The sequence below is a fragment of the Nipponia nippon genome, unplaced genomic scaffold, assembly GCF_047370975.1.
Source record: "Nipponia nippon isolate SJK-2023a ecotype South Korea unplaced genomic scaffold, ASM4737097v1 scaffold_14, whole genome shotgun sequence".
Lineage (NCBI taxonomy): Eukaryota > Metazoa > Chordata > Aves > Pelecaniformes > Threskiornithidae > Nipponia > Nipponia nippon.
The window spans coordinates 12,167,396-12,181,907 of NW_028262330.1; the positions used below are offsets into that span (position 1 = coordinate 12,167,396).

The following is a 14,512-nucleotide window of genomic DNA, read 5'->3' on the forward strand; positions in this document are numbered from 1 at the left end:
TTGACAGCCAGTACGCGACGCCTGGAGCACGTACGGTCTTGCTTCTAGCTAGCTGCCGGTGAGCGGTGCGAGTCCTGCTCCTGGTGCTGTAAAACACGTCTGGGACTTTATCAGCTCAAGGACAGCAGATCCCAGAGCAAAAGGCAGCTAAGGTGTGCAGTACGAGGACCCTGCTTCTGCTATTTTTAATTTTTTTCTTTCTTTCTGTGGAGCCTCTATCCCTGAGTCTCCGAAGCAAAATGTGGTTGCAATTTGGAGTTGCTGTTTGTTTGCACCTCTTGGTTTTATTTTTTTGGTGTTCGCAGCGTCTTCATCTCATAAGTGTTAGCCTTAAGCTCTGGCTGCTAATGCAGGTAATCTTGGAGACGGAATTTGGGAAATCTCATTAAATAATTCCCATTTGCAGCAACATGAAGAGCTTGGATGGAGGTGTTTGTGTGGAGCTGACATGTCTTAGGCATTTCTCACTTTGCTGTTGGCTTTCTCTGATCCCCTGAGCTGGGGGTACTTAGTGCCAGCTGAACAGAGCAAAGCTGTACCAGAGGGAGCTGGGGCGATAAACCACTTGTGATTACCACTGAAAAGCGCTGGTACTGCGGGATCTACAGCCCAAAACCCAGTTGCCCTACTTCACCGGAGGTTCAAAATATTTATCCCCAGCCGCTCCGGAAGCCTCTCCTCCTGCAGCTCTGCAGAGAGGTGTTGCTTGTGCGGCAGAGCTGCGGCGTCCATGCAGCCCTGCACCCCGGGTAACCTGCTTCCCGTGACCGCAGCAGTCCCGCTTTCTATGCACGGGGCGTCGTATTTCTTTTTTTTTTCTTGGTGGTGTCGCTCAGGGCTACGTGATGCTGAGCGCTGCCGGCTCTGACGTCACACGTGTGTGTGGAGGTTCGTGGTTGTTCTGTTCCCCTCTCCCTTTCTTGTCCTCCCCCAGGTCTTGCTCCTGCCTTGCGGCACGGCCTCGCAGCTCACTGGGTTCCCCCCTTCGGTGCGTTCGCCCTTCCCTGAGAGCAAAGCATCCATGTGGCCTGTGGTGCCAGGCTGGGAAAGTCACGCTGAGCAATCAAAAGTCAATCCTGCCCTGTGCTGGGGAGAGTCCCTGTCTGGATTTGTGATTTCTAGCCCCCCTTGGCTCCCCTGCCTGCAGCTTTTCTTGGCAGCACGGCCCTGGGGCACACACTGCTCCCTATCTCCAGGTTTTAGCTGACATCTGAGATGCTTTTTTGGTGGGTTTGCTGTTGCAGGCAAAGTACTAGACACAAAATTGATCACCAGAGGCTGCTTATTACAGGAAGCTCTTTTCTAAAGCGGAGACCTTTCCCCTCTGACCACAGACATTTCTTTCTGCTGCATGCTGGTGTGCTGTGTCCATGGTCAGCAGCCTGACAGATGGAGCAGCAGCAGAAGTGACCGTACAGACGTCTAGTTGTTAGGTGAGACTTAACTTTCAAACTGTCTTACAGTCTGCTGCTTAGGGATGCTCTCTGTGCCCTGGCTGTGGACTGTACGAGGGCCACCACTGTGCCTTCCCACAGAGCCATTTTCTTTCGTGAATGTGTACTGTGAATTAATTTGGACTCCTTTCTGCAAAGAAGTGTTTCATGGTCTAAGTCCATGGCTGGGCTCATCCAGTCCAGCTCTGCATAGCCACGAGCTGGGTGGCTGCGTTGCAGCTAATCGCCTTGTGTTTCGTGGAGAGGGACAGGCATGTCCTGGCAGGACACAGTGACCATCTTAGATACCCCTCGGCACAAGCTGAGCAGCCCCAGGTAAGTAGTTCACAAAGAGGTGTCTGAATTTAGCTGTCGGCAGTTTGGTGAGATGAATCACATCTCATGTTTCGATTTCTTGGGCTGGGCTGAGCCCCCCTTCCTGCACCGCTGCCAAGAACCCCACCAGTCCCCGGCCCACCAGACCCGCTGTGCCCGCTGTGGGACCGGACCAGAGGCAGCCACACCTGGACATAAAACCTGGGTGCTGCTTTGCCCCTTTTGCGTGACCTTCTGGAGGTGCTGTTTGATATTAAAAGGACTCCGAAACTGCTTTTGTACGTTAGGTGCTTTCCCTGCTCTGTGGTGGGAGTCTCTCGTTCAGCCCGGTTCTCAGACGCAGTGAGAACAAGGAGCGATCTCCGCGTCTTAGTAAGCTTTCCAGTTCTCACGTTTTCTGGTGTAAATGAGGCTTTGCAGTTCAGCAAGACAACATTGCCCTGCTGCTCGAGGGGGACTCGAGTCCCCTAGTGCTGCTGTGCACTGAAGATCTTTTTCTCAAGAGAACTGCCAGGCTGGTCCCTCTCTTCTTCCCAAGAGAGCATTTACCGCTAATAAATCAGATCTTCATTTCCTACTGTTAGCACGTAGGGACGACCTGCGCCATTCCTGTAGTGCAGTAATGCCCCGTAGCATGGTTATCCTGTAGGCCCAGACGCTGGTAGTATTGCAGACGCCGGTTTTCTTCTTGTGCCATGAGTTTTATCTTCCACTTTACGGTGAAATCACTGTCTAAACCTCTCTTTCCCATTTCACTTCCAAATCCTGCAGTTTTCTCAGAATCCTGCATTATGTGCAAATCCCCCAGCAATTTTAAGGTTGCTGGTTCACGTAATGGCTTGTTGCTCACCTATTACATTAAGACTTTCCACGTGTGCTGCTCCAGCCGTCCCAGCGTAGGGGGCTAATTGCTGTGAAAATCTTCCTTCCAGAGCAGTTCAAGAAATAGGTTGCATCAGTTGCTGGTGGGATCTCCCAGTGAGCAGTCTCATCCTTCCCAGCAGAGTTGCATCCCTGTAGCTGGACACCTCGAATGTGGAGCTTGCCAGTGATGAGCAGCGTGGCTCATTCCTGGCTGTAGTTTTGCATTTCGATGGGATTGCTGAACCCCCCAGACACCCTGTGAGTCCAGGGGGCCAAATGCTTTCCTGTGTTTTTTGTTCAAACCAATACCCAATTGACTTTTTGGTGGTTTTGGTCTTCTGAAAACACACCTCAGTCTCGATGTCTTTATTACGAGTGTGCCACTCAGTGCCTTTCTGTCTGGATGACTTCTCCTTGGCATGTGTTGCTTCCTGCACACTTGTATTGTGGATCCTCACCACCAGACCCCTGAGTCTGCATGGCTTCTTGGAGCTGTTTCTGCTCTGGTTCATTCATTGGTACCCTCATGGCAGCAAATATTCACAGCATTGGCCCCAGCTGTATTTGTTCGCCCCTTAGCGTGCCTTTCTAGCCGTGTGCAGGGTGATCCCGTCCTGCTGCCCCTTCCCAACAGCTGTGTGATTTGTTTACCCCCTAAATCCTGCTCTGGATGTGCCTTGCTCAGAGACCCATCACTGAGGTCTTCACGTCCCACTTTGCTGTAGAGCATAAATGAGATGTCCACATGCCCTTACGCCTCTTCTGTGCCTGCTGTCAAACTAGATGGTACAAGGTGATAAAGCTGGGCTTATACAGACAGCATTAAATTACAGTTTTTTGTTTCAGATTCTCCTTTATGTCCTGGAAGAAGACGCTTAATTTCTGGTGTCCTCTTCCTTTCCTTCCTCCACACCCCAAGAAAAGGAGGAAGGTAACAGAGGGGGATAATATCTCTTTTCCTATTTTTGTTTGCCTGTTGGTTGTATTTTGCTATGTGTAAGGACAGCAGTACCATCATGGGGACCTTGCTGTGGTTCACGTTTGTAATCTGTCCTGTTCCAAGTAGTCTGGCTCCTCGCTTTATAGATGAGAAAAGGGGGCAGTCCCGCAGGGTGCCCAGGCGCTGCTATGACCGACTTCTCAAGAAATCGGACCTAATAACAAATTTTTCAGTCCTATCTCTTGCTCTCAAGCCTGTATCACTACCTGGCAGTGGTAGTGGTGGTCATCTCAGCAAGCCAACATGGCTTGGGTGGGTGAGTAGGTGTATGGGTGGATTTGCAGAGAAGTGGGTGCTGACACCTAAGTGGATTTCTCTTGCATTTGCCCTCCGTGGCCTCATTGGTGGTTGGTTTTGGTCTGTACTTCCATGGCCAGGTTTCAGTAAGGGCTTGGTCTGGGTTTTGCCAGCTGGGTTTTGGAAAAGATTCTCCATGTTGCTTCTCTGCTGCCTGTTCCTCTCTTGGTTTGGGGAGTGGAGACTCCCTGGAGATGAGGTTTTGCAGTCCAAGGAGTGAAGGTCACTCATGGTCCCTGCCATGGTTTGTTGTGCTCTTACTCCTTGGGGTAAGAGCAACTTTCATCCTTGCTCAGCGGGACAGGAATCCGAGGCCCTATAAGGAAGTTGTGTGGTGCTGGGGTGTTTGGATGGTACGCGTTCCTTTGCGAGCACCCTGAAAGGATGTTTGTCAAACCAGTTGCCTCCTGGATCTTTTGATATGCTGCCTTTGTGTGGTTTGAATGAACATCTTATCACCTTCATCTCCCTGCTCTTTGCAGAGCACTTACTTGAGTAGTAAACACACGAAGGCTTAAGTTTGAATCTTAAAAATTGCAGGTTCCTCCCCTTGTTACCTCGATTTCTACAGAGACTTCCTCCAGCTGCTCCCTCTCTCGGCTCTAGTTTCTCTCTTTGGCTCCCATATAGGGTGTAGAGGAGGCAGTAAAATCTTGCAAGCTAAGGATAGTTAAAAACCAAGATTTCTCCTGTAATGTAAGAAGAACAGACACTTTCACTGGAGGAGCAGGTACCATGCGTGTGCTTGCTCCACTGCATGGCACAGCTGTGTATCCAGCTACTCCACTGCAATGGGGATGCATCTCCCAAAGCTCCCGTGCTGCCTGTTGCCCGCTGCCTATTTTGAGGATGAAATGGAGGAGGCAGAAAGCTGAGGTGTAGCTCAAGGGAGATGATGACCTTGCTGGGATGCTTGTATGAGGATCTTGCCCTGAAAAAAACTCTGGTTAGAATCCATTTGCTTTAATTCCCAACTAAGTAGTTTTCCTTCTGTTGCAGCATCAGCCCAAGCTCCGTTTTTTCTTTAGCCTCATCAAGCTTCTTGCCCTTTTCTCCCCAGTGCCCTAAGCCCTACTGCAGCAGCAAGCCAAGTGCTGAGCCACCTCCTCACACTAACCCGTGAGTTAGCATCCCTGCAAGGCAGTCCGTGTCCCTCCACCCATTGCGATTGCCAGCAAACCTGGGCAGCGTGTTCATGAGCTGATCCCGTGGGCAAAGGGGCTTGTTTTTCCTCTCCCGTTTCCTTCCCCGGGATGCTCAGCCAGCAGCCTCAGAACAATCGGGGCAGGAAAGGGCGTTATCCTGCTGTCAAGATACCCAGGGGCTTTCTCTGGTGCTGATGGAGTGGTGCCTTGCTTCCCTGCTGCAGGGTCCCTGCTGGGAAGGTAGAGGACTTTCAGCCAGGTCCTTTCCTGCCCATGGGTGTCTCGAGGAGATGCTGCTGGGCTTTGCTATCCTGGAAGGGGAAATCTCAGCCTATTACGTGGCTGCCTGGGTTTCCTCTCTTGGGAGGAATGGATTAGTGCAGGGCAGGATACTGGCTGGGGTGGTGCCTCCCCAGGGCATCATGATGGAGCTGTCTGGAGTGGGTGGGCAGGGATTTGCCTTGCTGGTTGGATTGGAGGTGGCTGATGTCCCGGGAGGGGGTGGTCTAATTCCTTTCACTACTTTATTTGGGAACACCAACTTTGGACTTGATCTTTGAGCTCCTTCCCTCTGTTCTCATCTAATGGTGGTTGTCCTGGGCTCCACCACTACAGAAGGAGATCAGAGAAGTCCTTTGGATGTTGAAGATAGGACTCATGTGGACCTTAATACAAGAAAAGTGCTCCTCCTTGCAGAAAAGTCCATCTGACTCTCGATTCAGCTTCTCATGTGCCCTGTCCTGACTATGTGGGAATCGCTGGTGACCTTGGTCATCTCCTTGACTTGGCTGCTGTGTGCAGAGGGACCTTCTGCTCCTGGGGCAGCGTCATCTGGGCATGAAGGAGTTGAGGTGTTCTCCTTTGCTCTGATACTGAGCAGGAGAAAAGGCGTGCAAGGTCCCAGGGCAGTGAAGGCAAGTGGGGGAACCACAGTCTGTCCCAGCTGAGTGGAAAGCCCCTGTCATGGAGCTCTGACACCCTCAGGGCTCCCCATGGCCTCGGGCTTCACAGCTCAGCAGGAAAATATATTCCTTTTTGTTGGTAGTGGGTTTTTTTCATATTACTTGAAAACTTTGGGATTTTTGCAAACCTTGTGTCTCAAAGCAGGACAACAAGTGAAAATCTAAAAACAATGATCAGCAAATTCCCTCTTTCCACCAAGGGATAAATGTTTACCTGTTTGATGTTAGTTAACAGGAACATTGTAATTTATCTGTCCACCTTTTTGACTGTGACAAACACAGATGAATGAAGACTTCTAACTAAGCAATCTCAGATGGAAATTCTCCAAAGATCTTGCATCCATGCAAGGTGCTGGGACAATTTCACAAATACTCTTAAGATACTTTCCAAACTGAGCTTTAGTGTGCTAAGCTTTTTCTCACTCACTTTAATCATTATTTTTTTGCCTTGTTAGAAAATTATCAGGTGCCTTTTGGGCAATTGGACCTTCTGAGCGGGTAGGTTCAACTTTGCCCCATGCCCACGATGTTGCTAATTGTTGGCCATTTGTCAAAAACGGGGCAAAACCTTGAGGCAAATTGGTTTCCCTCAGGATGTGGGATTCTTAAAACCAGAGGACTTAAATGTCGTCACCGCTGTGGCCGAGAGTGCTGTAACATTATCCGCATCATGTAATATTAATGAGAGGAAGCCTTGCTTTCTGCCTGACTCGTCCTGGAGCTGTTTGCGAGCCGGCCGCCTCCCTGCACCCCGATCCGTGCGGTTGTGGTTCCCGGGTTCCCAGTTCCCTTCTCGGTCTCTGTCAGTTCCTCTTGCCGCCTCCGTCGGGGCAGTCTGTAGATGTGCCCTGCTGATGGCGAGCGGCCGTCCTGTGTGGGAGAGACAGAGGAAGGTGTTTCTTGGGACGTGCTATGGTAGATGTTTATCTTGGTCAGCTACATGTATGGACCAGAGCGGTGTGAGGTGATGGGGACTCTACCTAAGTGAGATCTAGCTATCTTCTTGCAAGAAGTCCAGTCCTTTCTGACTATGCTGATACTGCAGGTGGCATGGAAGGTAAGGAACGTGCCTGGAGAGCTGGAGACTTGCCTTCTGCTCTCAGCTGTGCCACAAATCACTGTGGGACAGCAGAAAAATTGCTTTACTTTTCCAAACATTGTCTTCTCTGCCTCTTAAATGGTGACTGTATGGTTTGCACAGTGTTTGGAGGCTGCTTTTAAGGTGCGAAGTTACTGGAGAAGGGAAACCAATCTCATCTTGGAGAACATCCAGGGCGCGAAGTCCCATAGCTTGATTTTCGGCTGGGGTCCGATGCGTGAGCGAGGCATGGTGGGATAAAGCCCTTCTGTTTGCTTTGCTCAGCTCTCGCTAAGACTGCAGAGCAGGGGTGGCCGTCGATCTGGCCACACTTTTCCGTACGCAAGAGAGGTAGTTAATGCCTTGTCCAAGGGTGGTACTCAGTCGTTGCCTGAGGACGTTCCTCACAACTACTGTGGTGTCCCCTCTATTCCTGCCTCCTAAGAGCAATATCTCTAGATGCTTCACATAGGGGCTGAACAGATGTGTGGGCACCGTGTTGCATTGCCTGCAGAGCTGCTGTCAGGAGATTTGTGGCAATCCGATGTCTGAAGGTCTCTCGTTATCCTTCCTGCTGTGTTGTCTCAACTGGTCCATCAAAACCCTTCTGTCTTCCCTGGGTGGTGGTTGTGCTCTCTTGAAAGCGTTGCTGACACCTGGGGAGAAGGCAGGGAAACCCACATCTTTTGCAACATGTTGCTCTGCTTGGAAATGTGCAGAGCAGCAGCCGGCTCCGTGATGAGGGTGTCCCCGAAGGGTGCTGGGGCATTACCGCTCACAGCGTTTGCTCCGCGTGTATTGTGAAACATGACCACAGGCAGTTCACCACACAGCGACTGCGCCGTCCCTTCCACCTGCTCAGAATACCTCTGCTACTGGGAGTCCAGCTGGAGGGAGATGATGAAGGGACACATCATTTTTTTCAGAGTTGTTCAACACCCTCATAAACCATTGCAAGCATTGATTAAAAACCTTGACCTCAACACTTGTTTTTTCTTGTGTGTTGAGATGCTTAACAGAGCTCCTTGGAAAGTCTGATTACGTCCTCTGGAACTGTCCCTGCCATGTCATTTTGCTCAGTGTGGGTGGGAAGGAAGGGAGAGTTTGGGGAATAAACAGTCAAAGAGGTTGAAAAATTTCTACTCGGTTGTGGTGGACAAACTCAGTTCTCTCCCATGAAAGATGCTTCCATAAGCACTGCCTTGGGAGAGGAGGTTTAGATTCATGTGTGGTCTGTAGCACACCAGGAAAAAAAACACAAAGTCTTTGTGCTTGTGGTTTGAAAGTTATGGTAATATCTTTGTCATATTTTGTCCTTAAATTCCCTGCCTGTTCTGTGCTGGGATATGAGAGGCATTGGGAAGGGATGGCTGGGCCAGCACGTGGCTTGCCCCGAGCGTGGGGTGAGGAGCGTGTTCCCCTCTGAGGACCGAGCTGTGCTCTAAAACAAGCTGACGTGCGGGGAGGTGTATTTTTGTGAGCTGGGTGTTGTAAAGGGTGCTTATGAGTCATGCTGTGCTCTTAGTCACTGCTTTCCTCTTGCCACAAGTCATGACTAAGGTGCTGATGTGCAGCTTCCCCGCTCATTCAGTCCCCGGCACCACGGCAGAACGTTTCTTGGGTGTTCCTTGTGCACGCACTGTGGATGGATAAAACTTTTGGTGAAGATCATAATAACAGGCTGTGGCAGTGGGACACAAGAGGCAGGAGCCCATGAGCCTCTTTGGGGTAAAGGAGAGAGCTTGCATTTGGCAGGTCAGTGGTTCCTCATTGTGCGTTTGCTTTCACCTGTTTGGAGGCATTGGTGGCTTCTCTCCAGCATAGGAAGGACCAAGTGGTGGGGCTGGAGCCAGCCTTGCCGCTCCCTTGGCTTTTGGGGAGCCCCAGCAGCCGCACATGGCTTTACTGAACCCTTTTGGGGGAGTTGCTTGTAAGTAAGTGTGGGTGGAGGTGGCCACACTGAGTGCACCAAGCGGGGGGACTGGGTGGAACCTCTGCCGAGATCACAGCAGCTTTTGCTCCTGCCATGGTGGAGGTGGGGAGCTGTGATGGGCACAGCCACCACTGAATACCGAGCGTCAAACGTTGTCCAACTAAGCAGAATTAAGCATTTTGGGGTAGTGTTGGGAACCGCATGAGCGTGTGGCATAGGTACAGGAACGTGCTGTCCAGGATGAAAGCAAAGGCCTCCTCGGCAGGTGTTTTTTGTAGTATTAGCAGGTTTTACTTCTTCCTTCTGGATTATTTTTAATGCATTTGTGTTGCCTCTAATCAAAAGGCAAAGAGTCTGTGGGATGAACCCTTCTCTGTGTGTTGGGAGCGGGGAGACACCTACCCCAGGCTGGCACTGCAGGAGAGGAGGGAATCTCTGCCCGGGCACCCTCCTTGATTGCCCATGGTTGGGGCAGATCTGCGAATTAGACCTTCTGGGCAAGTTGCTTTTATTTTCATGGTGTCTCAGACAGATGCATATGGATTGAGTGGGATAAAATCTTCTTCCCCCCAGCACAGTCTCTGCCAGCCCAAGGTTTAGGTTTGTACCCTGAGCCATGGCGGAGAGGTGAGATGCACAGAGCCGCGTTGTGAAAAGGTTGCAGCCAGGCATGCAATCCGCAGTTTCACAATGTCCTCGGATGTTGGGGCTGAGGTCCCCTCTGTATTTTCCTGCATTGCCGCAAGGGCACATGGACCTTTTCTTCATGTTGGCTGCGTGGCAGCAAGGTGACAGTACCGGAGGCTTTCCTGGCTGGTACAAGGTTAGCACTTGGGACTGAGTTTGTGACCATCGCCAGTGGACACTACAGCTGTCAAGGACAATCCACGCCTAACGCAAGGAGTAGGAGGTGGGGCTCTGCCCCCGCTTTTCCCAGGTTGGACCAGATGATCTTTTGAGATTCCTTCCAGCCTGTGCCTTCCAGGCTGTTCTATGATTCCCATCGACCCTGTTGGAAGGTGCTGCAGCTGTAATCTCTTGCAGTGTTATCTTCGATGGAAGCTAACCCAAGATTACCTCCTTGCCACAGACACGTGAGCGAGACTTGATCTGTCCCGCAGACGGAAGTTGTGAGAAGGCAGATATGCCTGCAGCAGGTTGGGGGAGGGTGCCTTGGCCCCACAGCCTCTCGTGATCGGGTCGTGGATGTGTGCGCCTCCTTTTCTTTGCCATGGTTGGGAGGGGTTGGGGGAGCAGAGGGGAAGATGACAGCTAGCAGAGTGGGGTGCATCTCTGGCTTTGGGGTTGGAAAGGGGGACAGGAGGCAGTAACGGGGTGCTGTTTCACTAGGAGCATCTTGTCTGTGCTGCAGAACAAGTGTTGCAGTGCTCTCTTCCTTGCACTTAACTAAGGGCCCAGTACAGTAATTTTCTTCTTTCTCTTTCTTTAGGAGATGAATTAAAATGCAGCACACCACGTGCACAGAGGACAGGATCTACCACGCACTGGAAAGATGTCTACATGGGCTTAGCAGAGATGCTGTCTCCAGCAGATGGGCTGGTAGGTGACCTGTTAACCACGAGCTTGTTGGCCACGAGCCTGACACCTGACAGCCTTGATGGGGTCAGACTCTTCTGTTCTTCTGTCTCTGCATGATCTGCTGACCTACCTGGGCACCTGGGTAAGAGGGAGCTGCTGGTGCTACTGGAGGCTTGGGAGGCTTTTTCTCCCTTCCTGTGTTCAAAATTAGAGGTGGGATCCAATGTAGCCAGTTTTCCTGAGCCTCTCGTTGCAGTAGGAAGATGTACCAAGGTGCTGAACAAGTCATGTTAGGTCTTACGTAGGTAAAGCTCAGCAGAGAAGCTGTGCGCCTTGCCAGTTGTCCATGCATGAGGTGGAAAGAGGAGGAGTCTTCATTCGCCACGAGGCAAGACTCCTTTGTGTAATCAGCCAGCCTCGCCTTGCTTTGATGCGTATAGTCCTCAAAACCTACGGGCGTAATCTCTGCTGCATTGTCAGAAGCAAGTGTGGAGATATTGTTATCGACTTTATTTAAATCTAGATCAGATACCATGGTGGCCATAAAGATGTGAGCCATGTTCAGAGGGCTGCAACAGGATTTGGGATGGCAGTGGTGAGGGCAAAGCAGCAATGAGAAGCAGTAATTTTTGAATGTCGTTTTGACCTATCTTCCTCATACTCACACTTGTAGGCTGCAATTAAATCGCTCCCAAATTCTCTTGCAGAGGAAAGAAATGAAGTGAATTTTTGGGGCTGTCAAATCCAGATTTCCTTTTGTCTGTGCAGATCTTTCAATCCCCTCTGCTTTTCCATTTACTTATAAGTCAAGAAAGAGATGCAAGTGGTATCCTACCTGCTGCCAAATACTGGAGTAATCCCTCTAGCCGTGCCCGTTTCCTCGCGCCCACTGGAGTGATGCCAGCTCCCCGTGCTGTAGCATCACCCTGTCTTGGTTCATGCAGCTATGACCAGGACTCCTGGGTCCTTTCGGTCTCCCCACGTTCTGGGAAACAGGCCCTGAAGTGTGACCTACATTCCCGGTTCCTGGAAGCGCGACCTCGCGTTTGGCACCGTTACAGTGTGTGTCCAGAGGAGTCCACCTCGGCAAGCGATTCCTTGTGCACCTCATAACTCACCTCTTCCTGTAATTATAATTAATCAATTCCTGTGTCACTCACAAACTGCCCTTCTCTAATCCCAGCCCCTCAGCGCTGGTGTTTGTGTTAGGGTAGCCTTTAAAAAATGACTTCATAATTTTTCCAGCTCATTAGCAAAGACAAGACTACGGGGCAGGGGTTGGGTGGTGGTGGGCTCTGCTGGAAGCACCTGTGCTGCCCAGTGATTCCTCATTTTTAATGATTTTCCCCCATGTCTCTGCATGCTGGCTTTCAGTCTTCTTCATGTGGGTTTTGTGGGGTTTGGCAGAATGACCTGGCATTCCTGGGAGAATCTCAGGCGTTTTACACATCAGAAAGTTCCCTTTCATCAACAGCATTTGTGCTGTTGCCAAAAATCTTCAGCGTGACCGGCGAACCCCTTTCCGCAGCGGTTGGTGGCTGTGATGTTAATAGCTTTGCTGTGCCCCGGGCCCAGGGTACCGCTTCTGGGCAGCCCCCGGGGCAGCGCTTCTTGGCCAGTGCCTTCAGTCCTCTTCCATGTGGGCTGTCCAGCCCTGCTGATTTTTTATGTTTGCTTTGAAGAGCTGCTGTTTCACATCCTACCCCTTTGCAGTCGGAGTAGGAAGTATTTTGTTATTGCAGTAACATAAATGATTTAGGGAAAACAGAGCAGAGTGCACAGATATACCTACCCCCCTTCACAGTGTATCCTATTTCTTTTCAAAAACAGAGCAAAAATGTTTTCATATTCTTCTGCCTTCCCTGTGTTACAAGCAATGGTTAAATTATTGCTGTCCTGTGTCAGATCCAGGCTGTTATTTATGGCAGGGCTTTGTTCCTCATATAGTCAATGAATCCCTCCATCTTGTTCTTAACTGTGCAGTAGCCTTCTCCTTTCTCTTTTTTAACTTCTTATATCACTTCTATTTCCCAATTTATTTGCTTTCCCCTCCTTTTTACCATTTCCGTACACCAAAATAACACGCACCACGTCGCAGCTTTTTGGGCTGAGACCTTGCTAGAATTTTGTTCATTTTCAAATTATTTAATGCTTTATTTTCACATGATAATTTTACAGGAGGTTGCTCCAGAGTGGGTGAGTAATCGCTTCCGATGTGTCGTTTTCCCCCCGCGTAAGTGACTGAATAGCTGAGGTCTGTGAAGTCAGCAAAGAGGAGAAGCGTGAGTGCTTTGGCCATCACAAATTTATACCCTGGATAAGCCCGTGGCCGGCTCTGGGGTCTAAACGGAAAGTCTTTCCTGAACTGCAGCGTTTATTGGAGGAACCAAATTAAAATTAATGGTCTCTGAATCACAAAAAGCCCTGTTAGAAAAGTGCCAGGGAGGAGAACCTCCTTTTCCTTGTGGAGACCCTCTTCAGAGAGTTTGCCTTCCTCCATGTTGCTGGAGAGAGATGACAGTCAAATCGGAGCATGCTAAAGGAAGAAAAATATTTTATTTCTGGCTGGTGAGCAGTGAAATGGGGAGCCTTTGGTGAAGGAGAGTGCTGGGCTTGGGTCTGGCTGCTGGCAGTGCTGGGGATGCGGTACTGGGGAGCCGGAGGTGCGCGAAGGGCTGGAGGATGGCAGTGGATGGGGAGCTGCTGGGGGGCTGTAGGGCAGCCTGCTGCCTGAAAGGTCCCCGGGGTGGAAGGAGCCATCGTGTCTCTGCTGCTGGGCTGCACGGGAGTCAGAGAGGATGAAGGATGCCGGTGGGGGAGGATGGATGAAGGCTCTGGTGAGCCAGAAAGGGAGAGGAGTCTTCAATGATACATGTTATGTGATGCTGAGGGAGTTCTGTCTGCTCAGCTCTAACAAAGGGAAGCTTAAGATCCTGCTTGATTGCAGTCATCTAAATACCTTCATGGGGAATGAAGAGAAGTCTGGTCTGGGGATCCTCCAGCTCAGTCACCAAGTAGCGAAATGCAATGTCTGCAATACTGCCAGCTCTAAGCGCAGAATTAAGGTGTGCTGGTTACTAAATCTTGCAAATTTTAACCTTTGAACTGATTTCTCCAGGTTTGTGGTGGGTTTTCTTGCTGAAATCACTGCCCAGGCTGGGGGGAAGCGCTGGGGTGGCTCCAGCCCTGGGAGCTGCCACACGCCCTGCTCAGGGGGCTCTAAGCAGCTGCTTGGAAATGGGAGCTGCAGGTTGGACTCCAGTGTGGTGCAGGATGCGTCCCAAGAGGATGCTGGGACCGTGGGGCTCTGCTGTGCCCTGTGCTTTGGCTACCTCCAACCCCCCTGCTTACGAACTGCTGCGAGTCGGCCCTTCGTCTGGGCAGTCCCTTGGAGAAAACCACCTTATTCTGGTGAGGGTGTAGTGGAAGTGGTGGGAGCAGGTCTGGGGGAGGGAGGAAATGGAGACATCTGCTTTTCACCCCTCCAATCTTGTCGCTTCTGACGGCACTGGGAGCTGATGCCCAGCCTGAGCACCGTGGGCGAAGGCAGCTTGGGCATGTGGTATTTCTGCTTTATTTCTTTTTTTTCCGACTTGACAGTTGCCCCCTATGAAGAGCGGCGGAGGGGAAACGTCAACCACCGAGGTCAGGAAGGAGCCGCTCTGGGAGGACGGTGTCTTGCTGCACTTCTCAGAAAAGAAATCGCGAAGCCTCATCCTTCCGAGGCCGCCCACGGGGCCGCTGCCACCCGGCTCCCGGCACGCTGCTGGCATCTTCATCGATGCCGATAGCGATCAAAGCGAGAGCGTGCACAGCACCAAGCTCCCTCCCGGTGCGGGGGTCTTGGTGCAGCCTCTGCCCAGCGCTGGGTCCCTGCTTGGAGGCTTTGCTGTGGGTTTTGTTCTCCCAAAGGGAGATTTTTCTT

At 51.0% G+C, this 14,512-nt stretch overlaps 1 protein-coding gene across 6 annotated transcripts in view; it reads left to right on the forward strand.

The window, feature by feature from the left end:
* Positions 1-14,512, forward strand: part of PIK3R5 (phosphoinositide-3-kinase regulatory subunit 5) — a 62,563-nt gene that overhangs the window by 23,805 nt on the left and 24,246 nt on the right. For 5 of the 6 annotated variants that reach the window (XM_087751157.1, XM_087751162.1, XM_087751160.1 and 2 more), the window contains exon 2: positions 10,499-10,608. In XM_087751157.1, coding sequence (XP_087607283.1) covers positions 10,512-10,608 — 97 coding nt within the window. In that variant the 5' untranslated portion in view covers positions 10,499-10,511. Of the gene's footprint in view, positions 1-8,733; positions 8,871-10,498; positions 10,609-14,512 lie in introns of those variants that run through there. The other variant, XM_087751159.1, reaches the window with a different exon arrangement.